This window comes from Leiobunum rupestre, chromosome 6 (genome assembly GCF_980474605.1).
Source record: "Leiobunum rupestre chromosome 6, qqLeiRupe1.1.hap1, whole genome shotgun sequence".
In the NCBI taxonomy this organism is placed as follows: domain Eukaryota; kingdom Metazoa; phylum Arthropoda; class Arachnida; order Opiliones; family Sclerosomatidae; genus Leiobunum; species Leiobunum rupestre.
The window spans coordinates 47,998,254-48,015,283 of NC_143389.1; the positions used below are offsets into that span (position 1 = coordinate 47,998,254).

At 36.5% G+C, this 17,030-nt stretch overlaps 2 protein-coding genes across 3 annotated transcripts; one reads left to right on the top strand and one right to left on the bottom strand.

The window, feature by feature from the left end:
• Positions 1–2,015: 2,015 nt before the first annotated feature.
• LOC149941269 (uncharacterized) lies at positions 2,016–5,739 on the top strand. 2 transcript variants are annotated; one of them, XM_090178280.1, is made up of 14 exons: positions 2,016–2,193; positions 2,675–2,802; positions 2,864–2,965; positions 3,040–3,233; positions 3,301–3,492; positions 3,552–3,869; positions 3,939–4,136; positions 4,230–4,349; positions 4,410–4,606; positions 4,669–4,823; positions 4,891–5,081; positions 5,145–5,226; positions 5,288–5,397; positions 5,456–5,739. In XM_090178280.1, exons 2-14 carry the CDS (start codon positions 2,694–2,696, stop codon positions 5,474–5,476), a joined length of 1,989 nt encoding a protein of 662 aa, XP_090034406.1. In that variant the 5' UTR covers positions 2,016–2,193; positions 2,675–2,693; the 3' UTR covers positions 5,477–5,739. The 2 variants fall into 2 exon arrangements, with proteins under 2 accessions (XP_090034406.1, XP_090034405.1); XM_090178279.1 differs by lacking the exon at positions 2,016–2,193 and adding an exon at positions 2,347–2,589 and having other exon boundaries at positions 2,669–2,802.
• Positions 5,740–5,748: 9 nt separating this feature from the next.
• On the bottom strand, positions 5,749–6,584 carry mRpL17 (mitochondrial ribosomal protein L17). The gene is made up of 2 exons (XM_090178281.1): positions 6,177–6,584; positions 5,749–6,122 (listed from the first exon to the last, which is right to left on the bottom strand). Exons 1-2 carry the CDS (start codon positions 6,394–6,396, stop codon positions 5,791–5,793), a joined length of 552 nt encoding a protein of 183 aa, XP_090034407.1. The 5' UTR covers positions 6,397–6,584; the 3' UTR covers positions 5,749–5,790.
• Between the last annotated feature and the right edge of the window lie 10,446 nt (positions 6,585–17,030).

A 17,030-nucleotide genomic window follows, 5' to 3' on the forward strand; every position in this document is an offset into this window, starting at 1 on the left:
AATTCGCAAATTCATAAAAAAATACCCATGAATTTATTTTGCGGAAAATAGGAAATCAGTTGAAGACGCTTCAGTGCGATGATTTCATCGCAATTTGTAGGGCGTATTAAAATTTTCATGGCGTACGATATCGTACCATTTGGTGACTCTCCCTTTAAGGGGGTTGGTCGGAGGAGGCGGAAAATAATGGCACTGCGTTCGCGTCAAAGAGTTCTATCTAATGAAACCAACTTGTTTTTTTCGGTCACTCTCCCTTTAAGGGGGCTGGTCAGAGGGGGCGGAAATTAACGGCACGCGTGAGAGGGCGGAAAATCTCTGGCCCAACTATACAAACTTTAAAAGTGTTCAAGGCTAAAAGATCAAGCATGAAATTCGAAGAGTACGGCGTGACTTGCTTGGTAAAGGCGTCGGTTTCGGAGATTACGCGGCCAATAATATATATTATAACAAAAACAGTTCTTTTTATTTTTGTTGCAGATTATTGCAATAAATAAATAATAAATAATAATAAATTTTCAAATTTTTATGTTAAATGTGTAGGGAAGAAAATAAATATAAATAGGGATACCTTTGTGGGCAAAATTGGATCAAAGATTTTGTGTTAAAAATTGGAGGAGCAGTGGACTGTGATTTGAAAGGCGGAATGACGTCATTCTGTTGTTCACAGGAATATTTTTTAATACTTTAAATGAATTTGACATATTAATCAACAATAAAAATAATATATGTCCCTTTAAGGCTGCACATTTAACGAGCTCTAAACTGTTTTTTTCAGTTCGAAGAACTGTTTTTGTTATAATATATGCCCATTTATTATGAGACGTGGTGCTCTATAAGAATTACATCCCAATTTTATAATTTGTTAAAAAATTAGTGCTTTCTAAAATTAAAAATTAAATGTTTGAAGTGTCTCTAATAAAAGTGTCGAACTAAGGCCTGCATAGAAAAATAATTTAAAACTCCGCGGAGTATAATTATATAAATTATTTTTCGCAGCTCCATCTACCGTGTCGTCGCTTTACACGACAAATAAACAAACAAACAAAACAACAACAACAACAACAAACCGAGGGGTCGGACACTTACCATTATTTTGTACGGGATTTCGGGATTTCGTAGAGATTTTGGCGATTTTATCATTATTTTTGAAGTGATTTTGGGATTTCAATGTTAATTTACCATAGAGAGAGTTAAAAGATTTTGCGATTTTAGACAAAGTGTACGGGATTTTGGTAAATGTCCGACCCCTCGCAACAAACACTTAACGACATTCTGTCCATAGCAATAGTCCCACTTCCCTAATATATTTGTCGCCCTTTTGGAGATTCCAGGTAGTCCTCAGTGAAAGTTATTTCCGCTTGGAACGTCAAATTCATGTATGACCTAGCTATACCGCCTAAATGCAGAACGTTAATAAGCGACTGGCGTCATTTATAAAATTTTAATGTTAATTATAAATTATCGTGATATTTTCCATGCTGTGTGCTTGGTGTGAAGACTCCGCTACATACACCAATTTCTCACTCTTGTTTTTCTAAACAATAACTAAAAGCATAAGTGTGACATTGTATTAGTTTATGGACACATCCAATTCTTCACAATAGTTTTACTAAGAGCTATTCACAAGACAGACTGCATTACGGGCTTCGTCGCCGTTTTGCGCCCGCTTGCTAACGCGTCACACGTAGCCTTTGACAGCGCCTCGCTAGGGGGAGATTTTCTTCTTGTGATGACGTCACTCCGTTACTAGCTCTCAGTGAAATATTCCCCAAAGTGACAAACTTATGGAATAATATTATAAGACTTATGCTAAAAGTTATCAAGCCTGTAATAAGTTCCATTTAGTAAATACGTAATTTTAAATCACCTACATAAATTTCTTAGTTCTATACAACAATTTAAAACGAATGTTAGTTAATTTTAATGGCATTTTTAATAATCATGGTTAAGATATTTCATTGTTTAATCCTGGAACAAAGTAATATAAAACCGCTTTCATATAAAACTGATTTTTTTTAGTTAAAGTTCGATATTTTAATTTTCCAAAATACGGTCGAATATTTGGGGTCCATCTTTTATCGATTTACTTTTGCCGAAGATAAACAGCCAGAAAATGACCGTTATTGTTTTATTTTTGTATTTAGCATCATTTTCCGTCGCTTTTTTGACTACTTTCACATTATTGTAAGTATTCTACTTACTATTTTTAATTAGCATACAAAAAAGATCATCCTCTGATTAATTTGTAAAAAAAATTCTTTTTACAACGTATGTTCGGCAGTAAGCTTGGTTCATGGTTCATATTACTTCTGACTCAATGAGATTCAAATTAAGAGCGCGCAACTATCTCTGAAACGGAATGCTATTAAGTTAAACTGTCGCGCAATCCTTAAAATGTCGGTATAAGACGTTATTCGCCGAAACGCCAGTCAGTATAAAATAATACGCAAGATAGATCGGTCAAATGATATTTAAACACGTGTGTTTTCTTTACACGAAAAGTTGGCGAGTGTTTCGTTCGTATCCAAATAACAATTTAAAAATTTGTCTTGTTTCTACTACTTTTCTTAAATTTCTTCGTTTTAAAATGTATATCTTTCATATTTTAAATATTTTATTGAATCAAGGCTTAAGATGATAATTATATTTTTTTATTGGATTACTTCAGATCAACGTCATCTTTACCAAAAGGAATGGCAGTCAAAATAGCAGATTATGGAACTTGGAAATCACCTATATCTAGTGACTTAATAGCCAAAGGCGGCGTTAAACTTTCTCATGATATTGATGTAGATAATGAAGGTTAATATATAATTAAAATTTATGATGATAATGTTCGTTATAATTTGATAAAATATAACAGGGCGTGTATTTTGGGCTGAATTAAGAAGTACAGAAGGCGGTAGAAGTGTTATATGTTCTTGGAAAGAAGGGGAAGAAGAACCTACCCAATGGACACCAGAAGGTAAGATTAGTTTATGCAAAATTTTAAATTAATGAATCAGAGTAATATTAAAAATACGTAATTTTTTCCCAAAGGATTCAATGCCCGAACCAAGTCAAATGAATATGGAGGAGGGGCATTCTTTGTTAGTGCAGATGGAGTTATTTATTTTAGTAATTATAAAGATCAGCGTTTGTACAGACAAAGGAAACCAGATTCCACTCCTGAGCCAGTTACTGAAGACAAAGCTGCAAAATATATGTATGCAGATGGCCATTTTGTACCACCGGTAATATAATTACCTAAATGGTTTTTCTATAAACTATTAGTATTTGGTAATTGCATTAAACACTCAGCTAGGGAAAATTATCACTGTTCGAGAGGACCATACACAAGAAAATGTTGAGAGCAAAACGACAATAGTGTCCATAGATCCTGAAACACAAGAACAACATATTTTGGTTACTGGAGCTGACTTTTACTTATCTCCTAGTATCAGTAGTGATGGGAAAAAAATAGCTTGGGTTGAATACAACCATCCAAATATGGTAAAATAAATCAATAGTGGATTTAAGTTTTAAAATAAATTTTCACAATTTAATTTCAGCCTTGGGATTCAACAAAAATTTTCCTAGCAAACTTAAATTCAAATGGAACTGCAATTTTGAATGATACCAAAACAAAAGTGGCTGGAGCTGACAACAATAGTGTCATACTGCCGAAATTTTCTCCTGAAGGAGAACTTTTTTACATTGATGACTGTAGCAATTTTTGGAACCTTCATCATTACCACCAACAATCTGGAGAAGTTAAGAACATTGTTCCCAAGGAATTTGAAATTGGTGGTCCACAATGGGTCTTTGGTATTGACGGTTTTGTCTTTGGCCCTAAGGGATCAAATGAAATTTATGGATATTTTGATAATGTATTTTTCTTATACTTGGGAGGTTTTTAAATTTTTTTAGTAATAACTCATTTTCTCATAATGTAAAAGGACTTGGGAGTTGTCAACACTAAAACGTTGGAATTGAAGACCATACCAACCACCAACTTACACGTATCCGGCTCCGGCTCCAGTGATATCATTCCAACACAAACCATCGTTAGTTCTCCCCAAGGGCAACTTTTCTTGGTTGCTGGAAGCGCTAGTCAAGCTGCATCTTTATTCAAACTTGATCCTACCACCTTAAAAGTAATACAATTCACCAGCTTTATCTTAACTTTTGCACTGTTTGATTGATTCACCTATTATTTTACGGGAAATTCAAAAAGTTGTATTCTGTAGGTCAAAACTATCGTACGTACATCAGTTGATATTGAAGCAGGCTATATCTCTATTCCTGAGAAGATTAGCTTTCCAACCTCCGATAACGCTACAGCTTACGGATATTTGTACCTTCCTAAGGTATCGCATAATTGACATACAATGTAGATAATTGTATTATTAACTTTTATTCTTATCTAGAACAAAGACTATTCAGCTCCATCAGGTCAACTACCACCTTTAATTGTTCGTGCTCATAGCGGACCTACATCTGGTGCCTCAATAGTTTTGAATTTGAAACACCAATTTCTTACTTCTAGAGGTATCGCTGTTTTAGATGTTGATTATAGAGGCTCAACAGGATATGGTAGAAATTATAGAGATGCCCTTAAAGGAACGTAAGTAAGCATATTTAACCAAGTTTTCAATTTCCATCTAATATTTTGACTAATTTTATTAGTTGGGGAATTTACGACGTTGATGATGTTACTAACGGAGCTTTATATCTTGTAAAATCTTCAAAAGTGAATGGTAACTGTTTAAGTATCGATGGTGGGTCAGCAGGCGGGTACACCACATTGGCAGCCCTTACATTTAAGTCAGTTTTTCAGGCTGGTAATTTATGACCCAAATCTACATAATGAGACATTACAGTGATACCTTTTCTCCGTTGTTTAAATAGGGATAAGTTTGTACGGGGTTTCAGACTTAGAGGCGTTGGTCTTAGATACCCATAAATTTGAAAGCAGGTATCTTGATAGTTTAATTGGTCCTTATCCTGAAGCTAAACAGATTTACATGGATCGATCTCCTATTTATCACACTGAAAAGCTAAACAGTTCAATCGCATTCTTTCAAGGAGATGAAGATAAAGTAATTAACTTTAAACGGTTTATTTTTTAATGCAAACATGTTATTCTTTGCTATTATATAAAGGTTGTGCCACCATCTCAAGCGGAAAACATGTTTCGTGTAGTAAAAGAAAAAGGTTTCAAGACAGCATATGTGCTGTTTCCAGGTATTATGTCTGAAATTGTTATAGTTTGGTTTTTGTTTTTAATCTTTTTCTATTTAATTAGGCGAACAACATGGTTTCAAAGAGGCAAAAAATATAAAACGATGCATTGATGGCGAACTGTATTTTTTATCCAAAGTATTTGAATTTGCTGTGCCAGATATTGATGTTGAAGTAAAACAATTTACACCTTTTTAAGAAATTCATAATTCATCTTTAACTTTCGTTGCAGATTGAAATTTTCAATCTCTGAAAAATTGATGAATGTTTCCACTAGTTTGTTGGCTTTATACTATTGTGGCTTAAATTTTAAGTCAAAATGAAGAACTGTAGGCAGATCAGTTGTCTCAGAGAAAAAAAGACCTAAATGTTATGTTACAAATGAACCTTAATCACTTCAACTTCAGAAGGCTAGCATTTAATTTCATGTTAACTTTTAGTAAAGCGTGTAGGTCATTCTTTCATGAGACAGCCAAAAAAAAGTATATCTTATTGTATGGAAACTTCGATAATCAATTATAAAAATATTATTTTTTACTATTTATTTTCATTTTAAATACTACTAGTTCATTCTCTTTTATCTTTCTTGGCACCTTCTAACAAAATATTACTGAGGGAGCTTTTGTTTGGTGATGGACAAATATTGGGCATGGGTGGATAAGGATTTCCTTTCAATTCTAATACAACTCTTTGTAAGGTGTGTCTTATGGAAGGTTTTCCATCTTTAATCATGTCGTAAGGAAATGGAATATAATGAAAATCTGTGCAGGAAGATGTACAACTGACAAATCTGGGAGCTAATACTTTGAAAAGCTTATGTATCAACTGTTTTTCTTCTAGCCAAAAATCAGCGAGTTCCATAGTAGGTTTATGGCAAGGTCCATTTCGAATTGCTTCATCTACAAAATAAATTAATATATGTAACTAAAAAAAACACAAGTTAATAATCTTACGTATCAAGCGCTCTGCATAACCTCTTGCTTCTATAGCTCTAGGAAAATTCAATTCAATCCGTTCATACTTATAGAGTGCTGTAACCGTTGTCCGCAATTTTTTCAGCCTACCCAAGGGCCCTTCAGGATTGGATAGCTTAATTTTTTCATGACGAACATTGAATTTCAAACGTGGTACTAATTTTGAAATATTAGCAGTTAATGGTTTTAATTTAGCCATAAGATATTTTATTCAATTTCTCGCATGTTAGAAGAATCTAATTAGCGTACTAAAAAGGGCCAAAGGCAATACTTTTTGTTTAAAAGAAAAGGACTAGTGGTGGTGTCCGTGGTGTCAACATATAGTCTTTGTGTCAACCAGAGGCCTTAGACACCAAAAATACGCTTTACCTACAGCTTTTCTTCTTCTTTCTTTGTCCTTTTTTTAAATGGGTGAAGGGTCACGAGCATAGAAATCTCATAGGTAACTAGAATGCTGCCGCCTACGGCCGAGCTTGACGCCAGTTCGCCTTGAACCTTCAGCCAATGAGAGGCCGTAGAGTGGTTCCGCCAAGGAGGATAATAATCCTCCTTGGTTCCGTTACTATAGCGGGAGATAGCGGACGTAATTCTCTGATTGGCTGAGATCTGGCTTCGTCTGCCACGGCGTTTGGGCCATTTGCCAGTTACACGGCAGCATTCTAGTTACCTATGAGATTTCTATGGTCACGAGTGATAACTTCCCATTATTTACAAAAAAAAATTATTTTAAGTTTAAGATAGTCAGAAACACATTAGATGGTTTCTTTTCTCTTGTTCTCGGAGTAAAAGTGTACTCTTTTGAACCTAAAAAGTTTTATTCGCCTGTTCCGGCGATAAGAATTACTCCGCCCCATAAACTATTCGCTTGTTCCGGAGTATTAGGGCTACCATAGAAATCTAGAATGCTGCCGCGTAACCAAGGTTCTTAGAAAATTCTCATATATAGGTTGGCGCCAAGGTTCGTAAATCGTGCATGCTCTAAGAGGTTGGCTGATGGAGCCGGTTTTCAAAACGTAAATCCGTGGGTTTCGGTATGGTGCATAGAAATCTTATACTGCCAAAATCAAGCAATCAGAACTCAAAGAGCGACTACCACCGGTAACGTGTGACATCAAGCTTGAGTTCTTAATAATAATAAATTACTTTATTGGCCGATATCACTTTTATTTTTAATAATGCTATCGATGTTTTTAAATATGGCGGGTGATCAAATGGTTCCGACGAGGCGATAAAGTAAAAAACTATTTATTTAATAATTTTAACTTTCATTGTTATGGCTCTTCGGTGTCTAATAGAAATAAAAAGGGTATATGTGGTACGACGAGTTAAAAGGCGTACGTTTTTCTTCCTCGCGTATCAGGACCCACGCAGTCTGGAAAATCTCACTTTATAGCGAAATTAATCAAACATAACGAGTCTGGCATATCTCCCCCCCTCAACGAATAATTTGGTGTTATACAGAGTACCAAGATAAATTATTTAATTCAGTATTGGAACATAATCCAACAGTCGAGTTTCACCCAGGAACTTTGAATCCAACGATTAGAAATTTTGTCATTCTCGATGACCTATTATGCGAAATAGCTAATAACGAAGACGCGACCAATTTATTCATCCGAGGTTCGCATCATCGAAACACGTCGGTACTGATTTTAATGAAAAATTTGTTTTATCACGGGAAAGAGGTGAGAACTCTCAATCTGAATTCGCAGTACCTCGTCATCTTTCGTTCCGCTAGAGACGTTTCCAGCGTACTAAATATTGCTAAACAAATTTCTCCATCAAATACCAAATTCGTTGTGGACGCTTTCCGTCAAGCCGTGAGGAAACCGTACGGCTATTTATTCATCGATTTAAAACCAAACACTTCAGATGAATATCGGCTGCGAACGGGAATCATACCGGGAGAAGAAGCCGCGACTTTTGTTCCAAAATGAGCGAACGAACTTCTAAACGAGTTTGTAAAAACCTAAACTTTTTGAAATATTTCAGCACTTGTAACGTGATTCACGTTACGTGAAACAGAGAAAAGCTATCGTCAAGCTAGCAAATCGAGACGCTATTTTATCGTTGGTCGAATGCTGTATATATGAACGTTCAACTTACAGATGAGCAAAATAATCGGTCGAAAAAACATCGTAAAGTGATACACCATCTATGTCGTAAAATTCCTCTCTTTAAAATAAAACAGATTCTAGTGCAGAAGGGGGGATTTCTCCCGCTTCTTTCAATCGTGAGCTCAGTCGCCGGCGCGGCGATAAACCGCGTTATTAATAAATAAAAATGGCCGCAAAATGATTTTAGTTTCCGAAGACGCTTTACGCCGCAAAGTGGCCCACTCCTGGCCAAAAGTCAAAAAAATAAATTGCGCGTATGAATTTTATTTTAATTTATAATATTTGTTTAAAAAGCAGCGCACAATTTACCGGTGTTTGATTTTTGACTGCAAAATTTTATTCTCCACCAAGTAGTAGATTTATTTAGAAATTTTAAGTAGGAGTTTTTGCATAGCTTTTGATATACATTCAGGCTTGATTTAAAAGGTAAAGATATTTTTTGTAGCCTTTAGTTTTGGAAATATCAATACCAAGTAGATATCGATATTTTAGAGTTATGAAACTATTATACAAAGCCGCGTAGTTCAAATAGTGTGAATTCTGGAAAACAACGTTAAAGGTCTTAACTAATATATTCCTTTTAGAATTAATGTGACTTTTAGTTATGAATTTAGGTAGATTAAGTTACAATTTTTGATTTAAGTTCATGAATGTTCATTATTTATCACAATATCGATTAAACATTTTGCCGATATTTGCCTATTTTCTATTTTTGGTTCAGATTTTCAATAGATATATGAAATTAACAAGTTGGCAAGGAAGAATTGTCCCTAGTGGAATTAATCTCTCGAGATTACCCTTAAAGATATATCCGCAATTCAGAGTTATTTACTAAAAACGTAATCCCGGTTCAATCCCGCCCGGTATAAAATTTTAATTTTAATTTAAATAATTGAGACCAAACAACCGAGTTTAATTTATTCAGAATAATATAAATTAAGTAGTTACAACAGCGAGTTAGACGTACTAAAACCATTCACAATTGAATTTAACCCTATTTACAGAACAAGTTTATCAGTTAAATATAATACGAAGCAAATTTTAATGAAAGAAATATCTACAGAGGGTATTTATATTTTTCTCACCCAGGAAATCAACGACAGCATTAGGAATCGTAGATGTCCAAATTTCCACACCAAATGTATTAACAAGAAGCAAAAACCTTACCATCAACAATGCACAGAGAGCCACTTGACTAACCGCCAGCTCTTAAAGCAATTAACGTTAAATTATCTCCTTTGAATTAACACAACTATATATAGGTCGTTAAGAATACCCGTAAATAAATAACAAAAAAACTAACAAAGTGGACCACCCACAGGGTCTACCCTTTAACCCTCTAATCTCGGCTGACTGCGCTAAAACAAGATTTAACCTTTAAAATTTCATTCGTAAAAAAACCAGATTAGACCTTCATAAATTCATTAATAAAAAAAAGACTTTATTACCTATTATGCTTACGATGCGTGTCTTAATTTCAGTGAACCTAAGCAGCTATCGGTGGTTCTGTGGTAGAGCGCTCGACGAATTTCATTGGACGAGCGCTCGACTGCCAAGGCGAATGGCCTGGGTTCGAAACCTGGGGGGCGCATTTGTTTTTAATCAATAGAGAAACGCTCAATTAGAATTTCTTCGATGCAATAATTTCAATTTCAATTCTATTTCAATTAAACCAAAATTTCGTACTCTATTAAATACGCTTCCGATAAAGCTGAAGGTCTAATTTTCAATAAAGCGTAAAGAGTGTCGGTGGTTCTGTGGTAGATCGTCCGCCTGTCAAGCAGGAGGTCCCGGGTTCAAATCCCGCCCGATGCGATCGCAAATTGATACTAAGACGATTACCGTGTACAACTGGTGGAAACCCTGCCATTGGACGTTGAAAGGTAGCATTACACTCAGCACTTGGTCCGTCCCAAAGTCATTAGGAAGAAGTTGGAGAGAAAACGCCCATATAAACACAACAGACTCAACATGCACAACCATCAAAACACAAACACAACAAACTCAACATTCACAACCTACGCATAAACATAACAAAAACGGTGAGCGAAAAAACACCATCCAAACCAAACCGCAAATGATTCCGTTAACGCTCACCGTCACACGGTGGTTTTGCCAACCCTTCGAGAAACTGCGAACGCAGAGATCTCGAGAAACTGCGCACGCAGTTATTACACTTTGCACCGAAAATGCGAAAGCGTTCGCAGGCCTGACAGACAGACGGACACGGTGATTGTATAACCCCTCCTAGGGGACATAGTCCCTTCGGAGAGGTAACAAGTTGGCAAGCCAAAATATACCTCTCCTCGGAAGAATTGTCCCTAGTGGTATTAATTTCTCGAGATAACCCTTAAAGATATATCTCCGCAATATAGAGTTATTTGTTAAAAATATTAACCCATTTCTATCCCGCCCGGTATAAAATTTTAATTATAATTAAAATAATTGAGACGAAACGACCAATTTTAATTTATTCAGAATATCATAAGTTAAGTAGTTACAACAGTAAGTTAGACGTACTATAACAATGCACAATTGAATTAAACCCTTTTACAGAACAAGTTTATCAGTTAAATATAATACGAAGCAAATTTTAATGAAATATCTACAGAGGCTTTTTGGAATTACTCGCTTACGAAATACTTGCCGCATCTTTAACGCTCATTTTATTTCAACACTCGCCCTTGATGAAGATACCGTAGATATCTGGTAGTGGACGACTCGTTCACTTCCTGTTGACGTTGTGACGCATACCACATGAAAAAGACCAATGCCGTCCAATTTCCAATATCATATAATGACTCGCACACCCAAGAAATCATTGACTGCGTTAGAAATCGTAGATATCCAAATATCCACACCAAATGTATTTACAAGAAGCAAAAACCTTACCATCAACAAAGCACAGAGAGCCACTTGACTAACCGCCAGCTTTCAAAGCAATTAACGTTAAATTATCTCCTTTGAATTAACAGAACTATATATAGGTCGTTAAGAAAGTGGACCACCCACAGGGTCTACCCTTTAACCCTCTAATCTCGGCTGACTGCGCTAAAACAAGATTTAACCTTTAAAAAATACCAGATTAGGCCTTCATAAATTCATTAATAAAAAAAGACTTTATTACCTATTATGCTTACGATGCCTGTCTTAATTTCAGTGAATCTAAGCAGCTATCGGTGGTTCTGTGGTAGAGCGCTCGACTGCCAAGCCGAATGGTCTGGGTTCGAAACCTGGGTGGCGCATTTGTTTTTAATCAATAGAGAAACGCTAAATTAGAATTTCTTCGATGCAATAATTTAAATTTCAATTCTATTTCAATTAAACCAAAATTTCGTACTCTATTAAATACGCTTCCGATAAAGCTGAAGGTCTAATTTTCAATAAGGCGTAACAAGTGTCGGTGGTTCTGTGGTAGAACGTCCGCCTGTCAATCAGGAGGTCTCGGGTTCAAATCCCGCCCGATGCGATCGCAAATTGATACTAAGACGAATACCGTGTACAACTGGTGGAAACCCTGCCATTGGACGTTGAGAGGTAGCATTACACTCAGCACTCGGTCCGTCCCAAAGTCATTAAGAAGAAGTTGGAGAGAAAACGCCCATATAAACACAACAGACTCAACATGCACATCCATCAGAACACAAACACAACAAATTCAACACTCACAACCTACGCATAAACATTACAAAAACCGTAATACACCAAACCGTCACGACGGTGAGCGAAAAAACACCATCCAAACCAAACCGCAAATGCATCCGTTAACGCTCACCGTCACACGGTGGTTTTGCCAACCCTTTGAGAAACTGCGTACGCAGTGATTACACTTTGCACCGAAAATGCGAACGCGTTCGCAGTCCTGACAGACAGACACACCCACAGACCCACCCACAGACCCACCCACAGACAGACACGGTCGTTGTATAACCCCTCCTAGGGGACTTTGTCCCCTCGGAGAGGTAAAAATGATAACATCGATGACCTTGAACCGTTTCTTCAAGGTCATTGAAAAATTATCTCGAGAACCGTTATATTTAGAAACTTCGTTTGAATTAGAAAGTTGTTCCTCATCATATTTTATATCTTCTTAACTTTGATCCGAATTCATTTGATCAATTGAAAGCCAAAACATTTCACACTTAAAACCAGTTGGTCATCAAGTAAATAATGCTAAACAGGCTACAGGAAAGTTATTATGAATCGGACATAATATATGTTCTGTTCACGAATATTCTATTTATTCAAATTTATGTTGAGAACCATAATGGATATTAAAAAAAATTCAATTAGAAAAGTGTTCTTCGCCACATTTTATGCTAAATGGGCTTTGATATTATTCAATTTGTAAAAAAGAAAGCCAAGTAATCGAAAATTTATTTTCTTTACAGTTCGTCGATTAAACTTAAAACTATGCTAAGTCAATGGGATAAATTATTTTATGTAATATTTGGATTTATTACATTTTTATTGTAAACAGTTTAGCATCGTTTACTTGATGACCAACTTTTTTTCGGCTTTCAATTGATCAAATGAATTCAGGTCCAAGTTATTCAGACATAAAATATGATGAGGAACAACTTTCTAATTGGAACGAAGTTTCTAAATCTAACGATTCTCCAGATGATTTTTCAATGACCTTAAAGACATGGTTCAAGGTCATCAATGTTATCATTTTTAATTGTCCCCCAACACGTGTTAAGTGTCACAAATATTTGAAATTAGTACGGGAAATGGTTTTTGAGATAATACTTTTGACCAGGTTTGGGCTCAGTTTGCCCCACTGTGCGTCGTATGAAAAACGTTACTCTAGAAGAAGTTTTTCTGGAATAGGGCTGTGCAAAGTATTCGTCATCATTCGATTTGACCAAATTATTTGGTCATTTTTAGGTTAAACTATTCCCACCGACAAATCGAAATCTTGTTTTTAAAATTCTAGAATACCAAATAGTGAACTTTGAAAAACCGACTATTCTATTTAAAAAAAAAATAATTTGATTTTGTCGATTTTAATCCAAATTTATCAAATTATTGGTAAACAAAAAACCTAGCGTCCTTTTCTGCGCGACGAAACCGAAGGTCACGAGTGACGAAGCAAACAAAATTTAAACTTGCAAGTTATCTTGACGTTTGTAAACAGGAATGAATTGTATGGGCACAAGATAACTATGAAGTAAATCTTTACACTATAGAGTGGAAGAAACCATTTTGGGAGGGTTGATTCGATAATATCTAGACTAGTTGGAACTCTAAGATAATTATACAGCATTTAGACCAGTGAGGCGAGTGGCAGTAGCGTAGACAAGGGGGGGTTTCCTGGTCCATACCCCCCTTGGGCCTACCTTTGACCATACTAAATTTCATGGCAGCTACTACTAGGTAGTGGGTAGATACTGGAGTACTAGGTAAGCTGGCAGCTGCTACTGGCGTGTGGTTGTTTGTGGGGAAAAATCTAGAAGTGTCTTATTTTCTGAAGCTATATTGTAATCGTTTTACTCATTAGCGATATTAGCGAAAGGCAGAAGCGACATATTTTCTAAGCTTGGTTAAACCTACTAAATCATACGCAACGGTAAAACTACTCCCTTTAAATCCTTTAAGGCAGAGGTTCCCAAGGTTACGTAGGCCATCGAGGATTGTACCGTTCAGCCCGAAAAAAGGGATTCAACGTATCATTGAATGAGGTAAAAGATTTTTTAAAGAACCAGGATACTGGATACGTATACGTTACACAAAAATGTAAATCGGCGGTACAAAAGAAATAAGACAATAGTTTACGGTATTGACGAACAATGGCAAGCTTATTTAATCTAGGAGCAACAAACACAAGGAGAACGCAGCTAGCCTTTAAACACGCTAACGAAGGGTTGTGTACGAATTTCATTGGACGAGCGTCACGAGCCTTTACGCTGAACGTTTTACGGGCGGGGGGGGGAAGACAATTTCCGAATTTTCCCCTTCCGACGGCCAATGAAAAACGTACACAAGAAAATTCACGACTTTTGACGGGTTGCGTTCTCCTTGTGTGGGGTGTTGTGTTTTTTGCTCCTAGATTTAATTGGCCTGCAGAAACTATCGAGACAAAATAAGGGATATCGTTACATACTCGCTTGTATTGACATATTTAGCAAATTCGCTTTCGTTGAGCTGGTGAAAGATAAGAAGGGGGCTACCATAGTGAATGCGCTGAAAAACATACTAGATGGTGAAAGACGACCAAAACGCCTACAGAGTAATCACGGGAATGAGTTTGTTTGTAAAGCTGTTCAATCGGAGTTAAAATCACGGGAAATAGAATTTTTCACGACGAATTCTGAAGTTAAGGCCAGTATCGTCGAACGCTTTATTCGATCGTTTAAATCAAGAATGTATCGATATTTCGCTGGCAAAAATACAAATAAATACGTCGATACGCTCCAAGATTTAGTTACCGCTATCACCGGGCAATTAAATGTAAGCCCGTCGAAGTAACGTCAAAAAATTCTAAAATAATTTGGAAAACTCTATACGGAGGTATTGATTTCAGTCCGCCAGTGACCTATGATTTCGAAATTGGTGATATTGTAGGAATTAGTAAAAACAAGGGTATCTTTGAGAAAGGTTATATCCCAAATTTTTCCGAAGAATTGTTTCGAGTGATTAAGCGGATACCAAGGCAAACTGCGGTATATAAACTGGAGGCTTTGGATTCGGAACCCATTTTGGGAGTGTTTTACAGGGAAGAAGTACAAAAAGCGCGACAAAAAAGTCGGAAAAGATCTCGAGACTTGCACTTTTAAAATTGAAAAAGTGCTCAGGAGGCGACGCAAATCTGATAATTCAGTCGAGCTACTCGTACGTTGGAAGGGGTACGGACCGCAATTTGACAGTTGGGTTCAAGAAGTAGACTTAGAATGAGTTTCTACATCACTCTATACCATCCGATTCTTCGCTGAATTACTTTCCGGATAATACTCTGAGTAAATTCAGAGCTTACCTTCCGGAAAATGTTCAGCTGAATGGACCTTACGAAGTAGGGTTAGCGGAAATCCTAGAACGTATAACAATATCAAAGAAGAGCGGGTAGTACGAGTTTGGACGGATGATATCATGTCGGAAGGTTTTACGGAAGAAAAACGGGCTATTATACCCAAAGAAAATTTCTCTTCAATCGAAGATTATCTTGAAATGTTAAAATTTGAGGGTAAAATTAAGTGTTGAGTTTAAATACATAAAACATCTGAAACGAGTTTCGGTTCACTAGGCTAAGAGTTTTTATTATAAAATCCCTCCTGATATATGTTGGGGTTTTAGATTTAGCAAGTAAAAGAACTTGAAATTAGAGAATCTACGATATAGCTCCATATACCGTAGATATGGACGTGGGATTACATTCGTTTTTTGTTTTTCCGACATCGTTGAAAGTACGATCGTGGGGGACAGGAACGTACCTCTTTTAAGAATTATTAGCGTTAAAGGTAAAGATGGTGAAACTATAGACTCTATATTCACTAAACCACACTATTTACTAGTCGCGGGTTCAAATATTAAAATTATCGAAATTAACGTTATGGACGACATGGGGAACCCCGTGCGATTCGAACGTGGAAAGGTGCACGTTACTCTACATTTCAAACCGCGTAGGGCTTGGCTCACCCCAACGGAGTCCAAAATTCGTCTGTTGCCGACGTCACCCAGATGAGATCCCATTGATTTTCAATTGGATCTCATCTCAGTGACGTCACGATGTTCGTTAGCAACGAAGTTACCAACCTTAGCCCTTAGCAACCACAGCGTATCGAGGCAACCTTTTATAGCCTAAAATTTACTAACCTGGGGCTCATCCTATAACAACACGTGCGAGAACGAGTCGCGTTCATTTTAGTAAAGCATAACGAACGACAAACATCATGAGGTACTCGCAGTATAGCCCCGTCGTAACCGATTACGAGAACTACTATTTGAATCAGGCTGGATATGGATCAATTCCTGTTTATTCAAAGAGGATTTGGATTAGGCAATATACTAGCTTCAGCTTTTCGCAGTGCCATGCCCCTTTTCAAGCGCGGAGCCCAGTTCTTAGGAAGAAAATTTCTCGATTCTGGAGCGATTGTCGTCACGGATGTTGCTAGCGGTATTCCAATCAAAAAGGCAGTCGCAACTAGATCCAAAAGCGCTGGAAAAGAAACCTTAATTTCAGCCGCGGAAGTAGTTAAGCAAATGGCGGGATCTGGACATAAAAAGAAACGCTCCCGGCCGCGCAAAATCACTCAAAGTAAAGCCAAGAGGAGGAAAACATCGTGCCCTACTTAATCCGATATATTTTCATAAAGCGTTATTATGGCACTGTTACATGCACATTCAAGCGGGTGTGTGAATTCGGAATTGGACCTTTTTCAAAGAGCTGAATTTGCTCAAAAAGGAATTATCGATATGATCGGCGTTCTTCATTTAGATGTTTGTCAACAACCTCGCTATCTTCTTTTAGTTAAATATATATTTTACAAATTCAGTCACACTTTTTTTATCTTGTCGATCCAGTGATGTCCATAGGATAGTGTTTGAATACCGTTACCCAAAATGTATGTTCGGAAAGTTTTGTTGTTGATGACAGTGAAGAATCGGGTAAACGTGTATGGATTTTATCAATAATAGATTCAAAATCCGCGTATATGACGTAAGGTACCTACATTTAAGTTAGAATATTAAAAAGTGAAAATTTGTATTAAGATTTTTT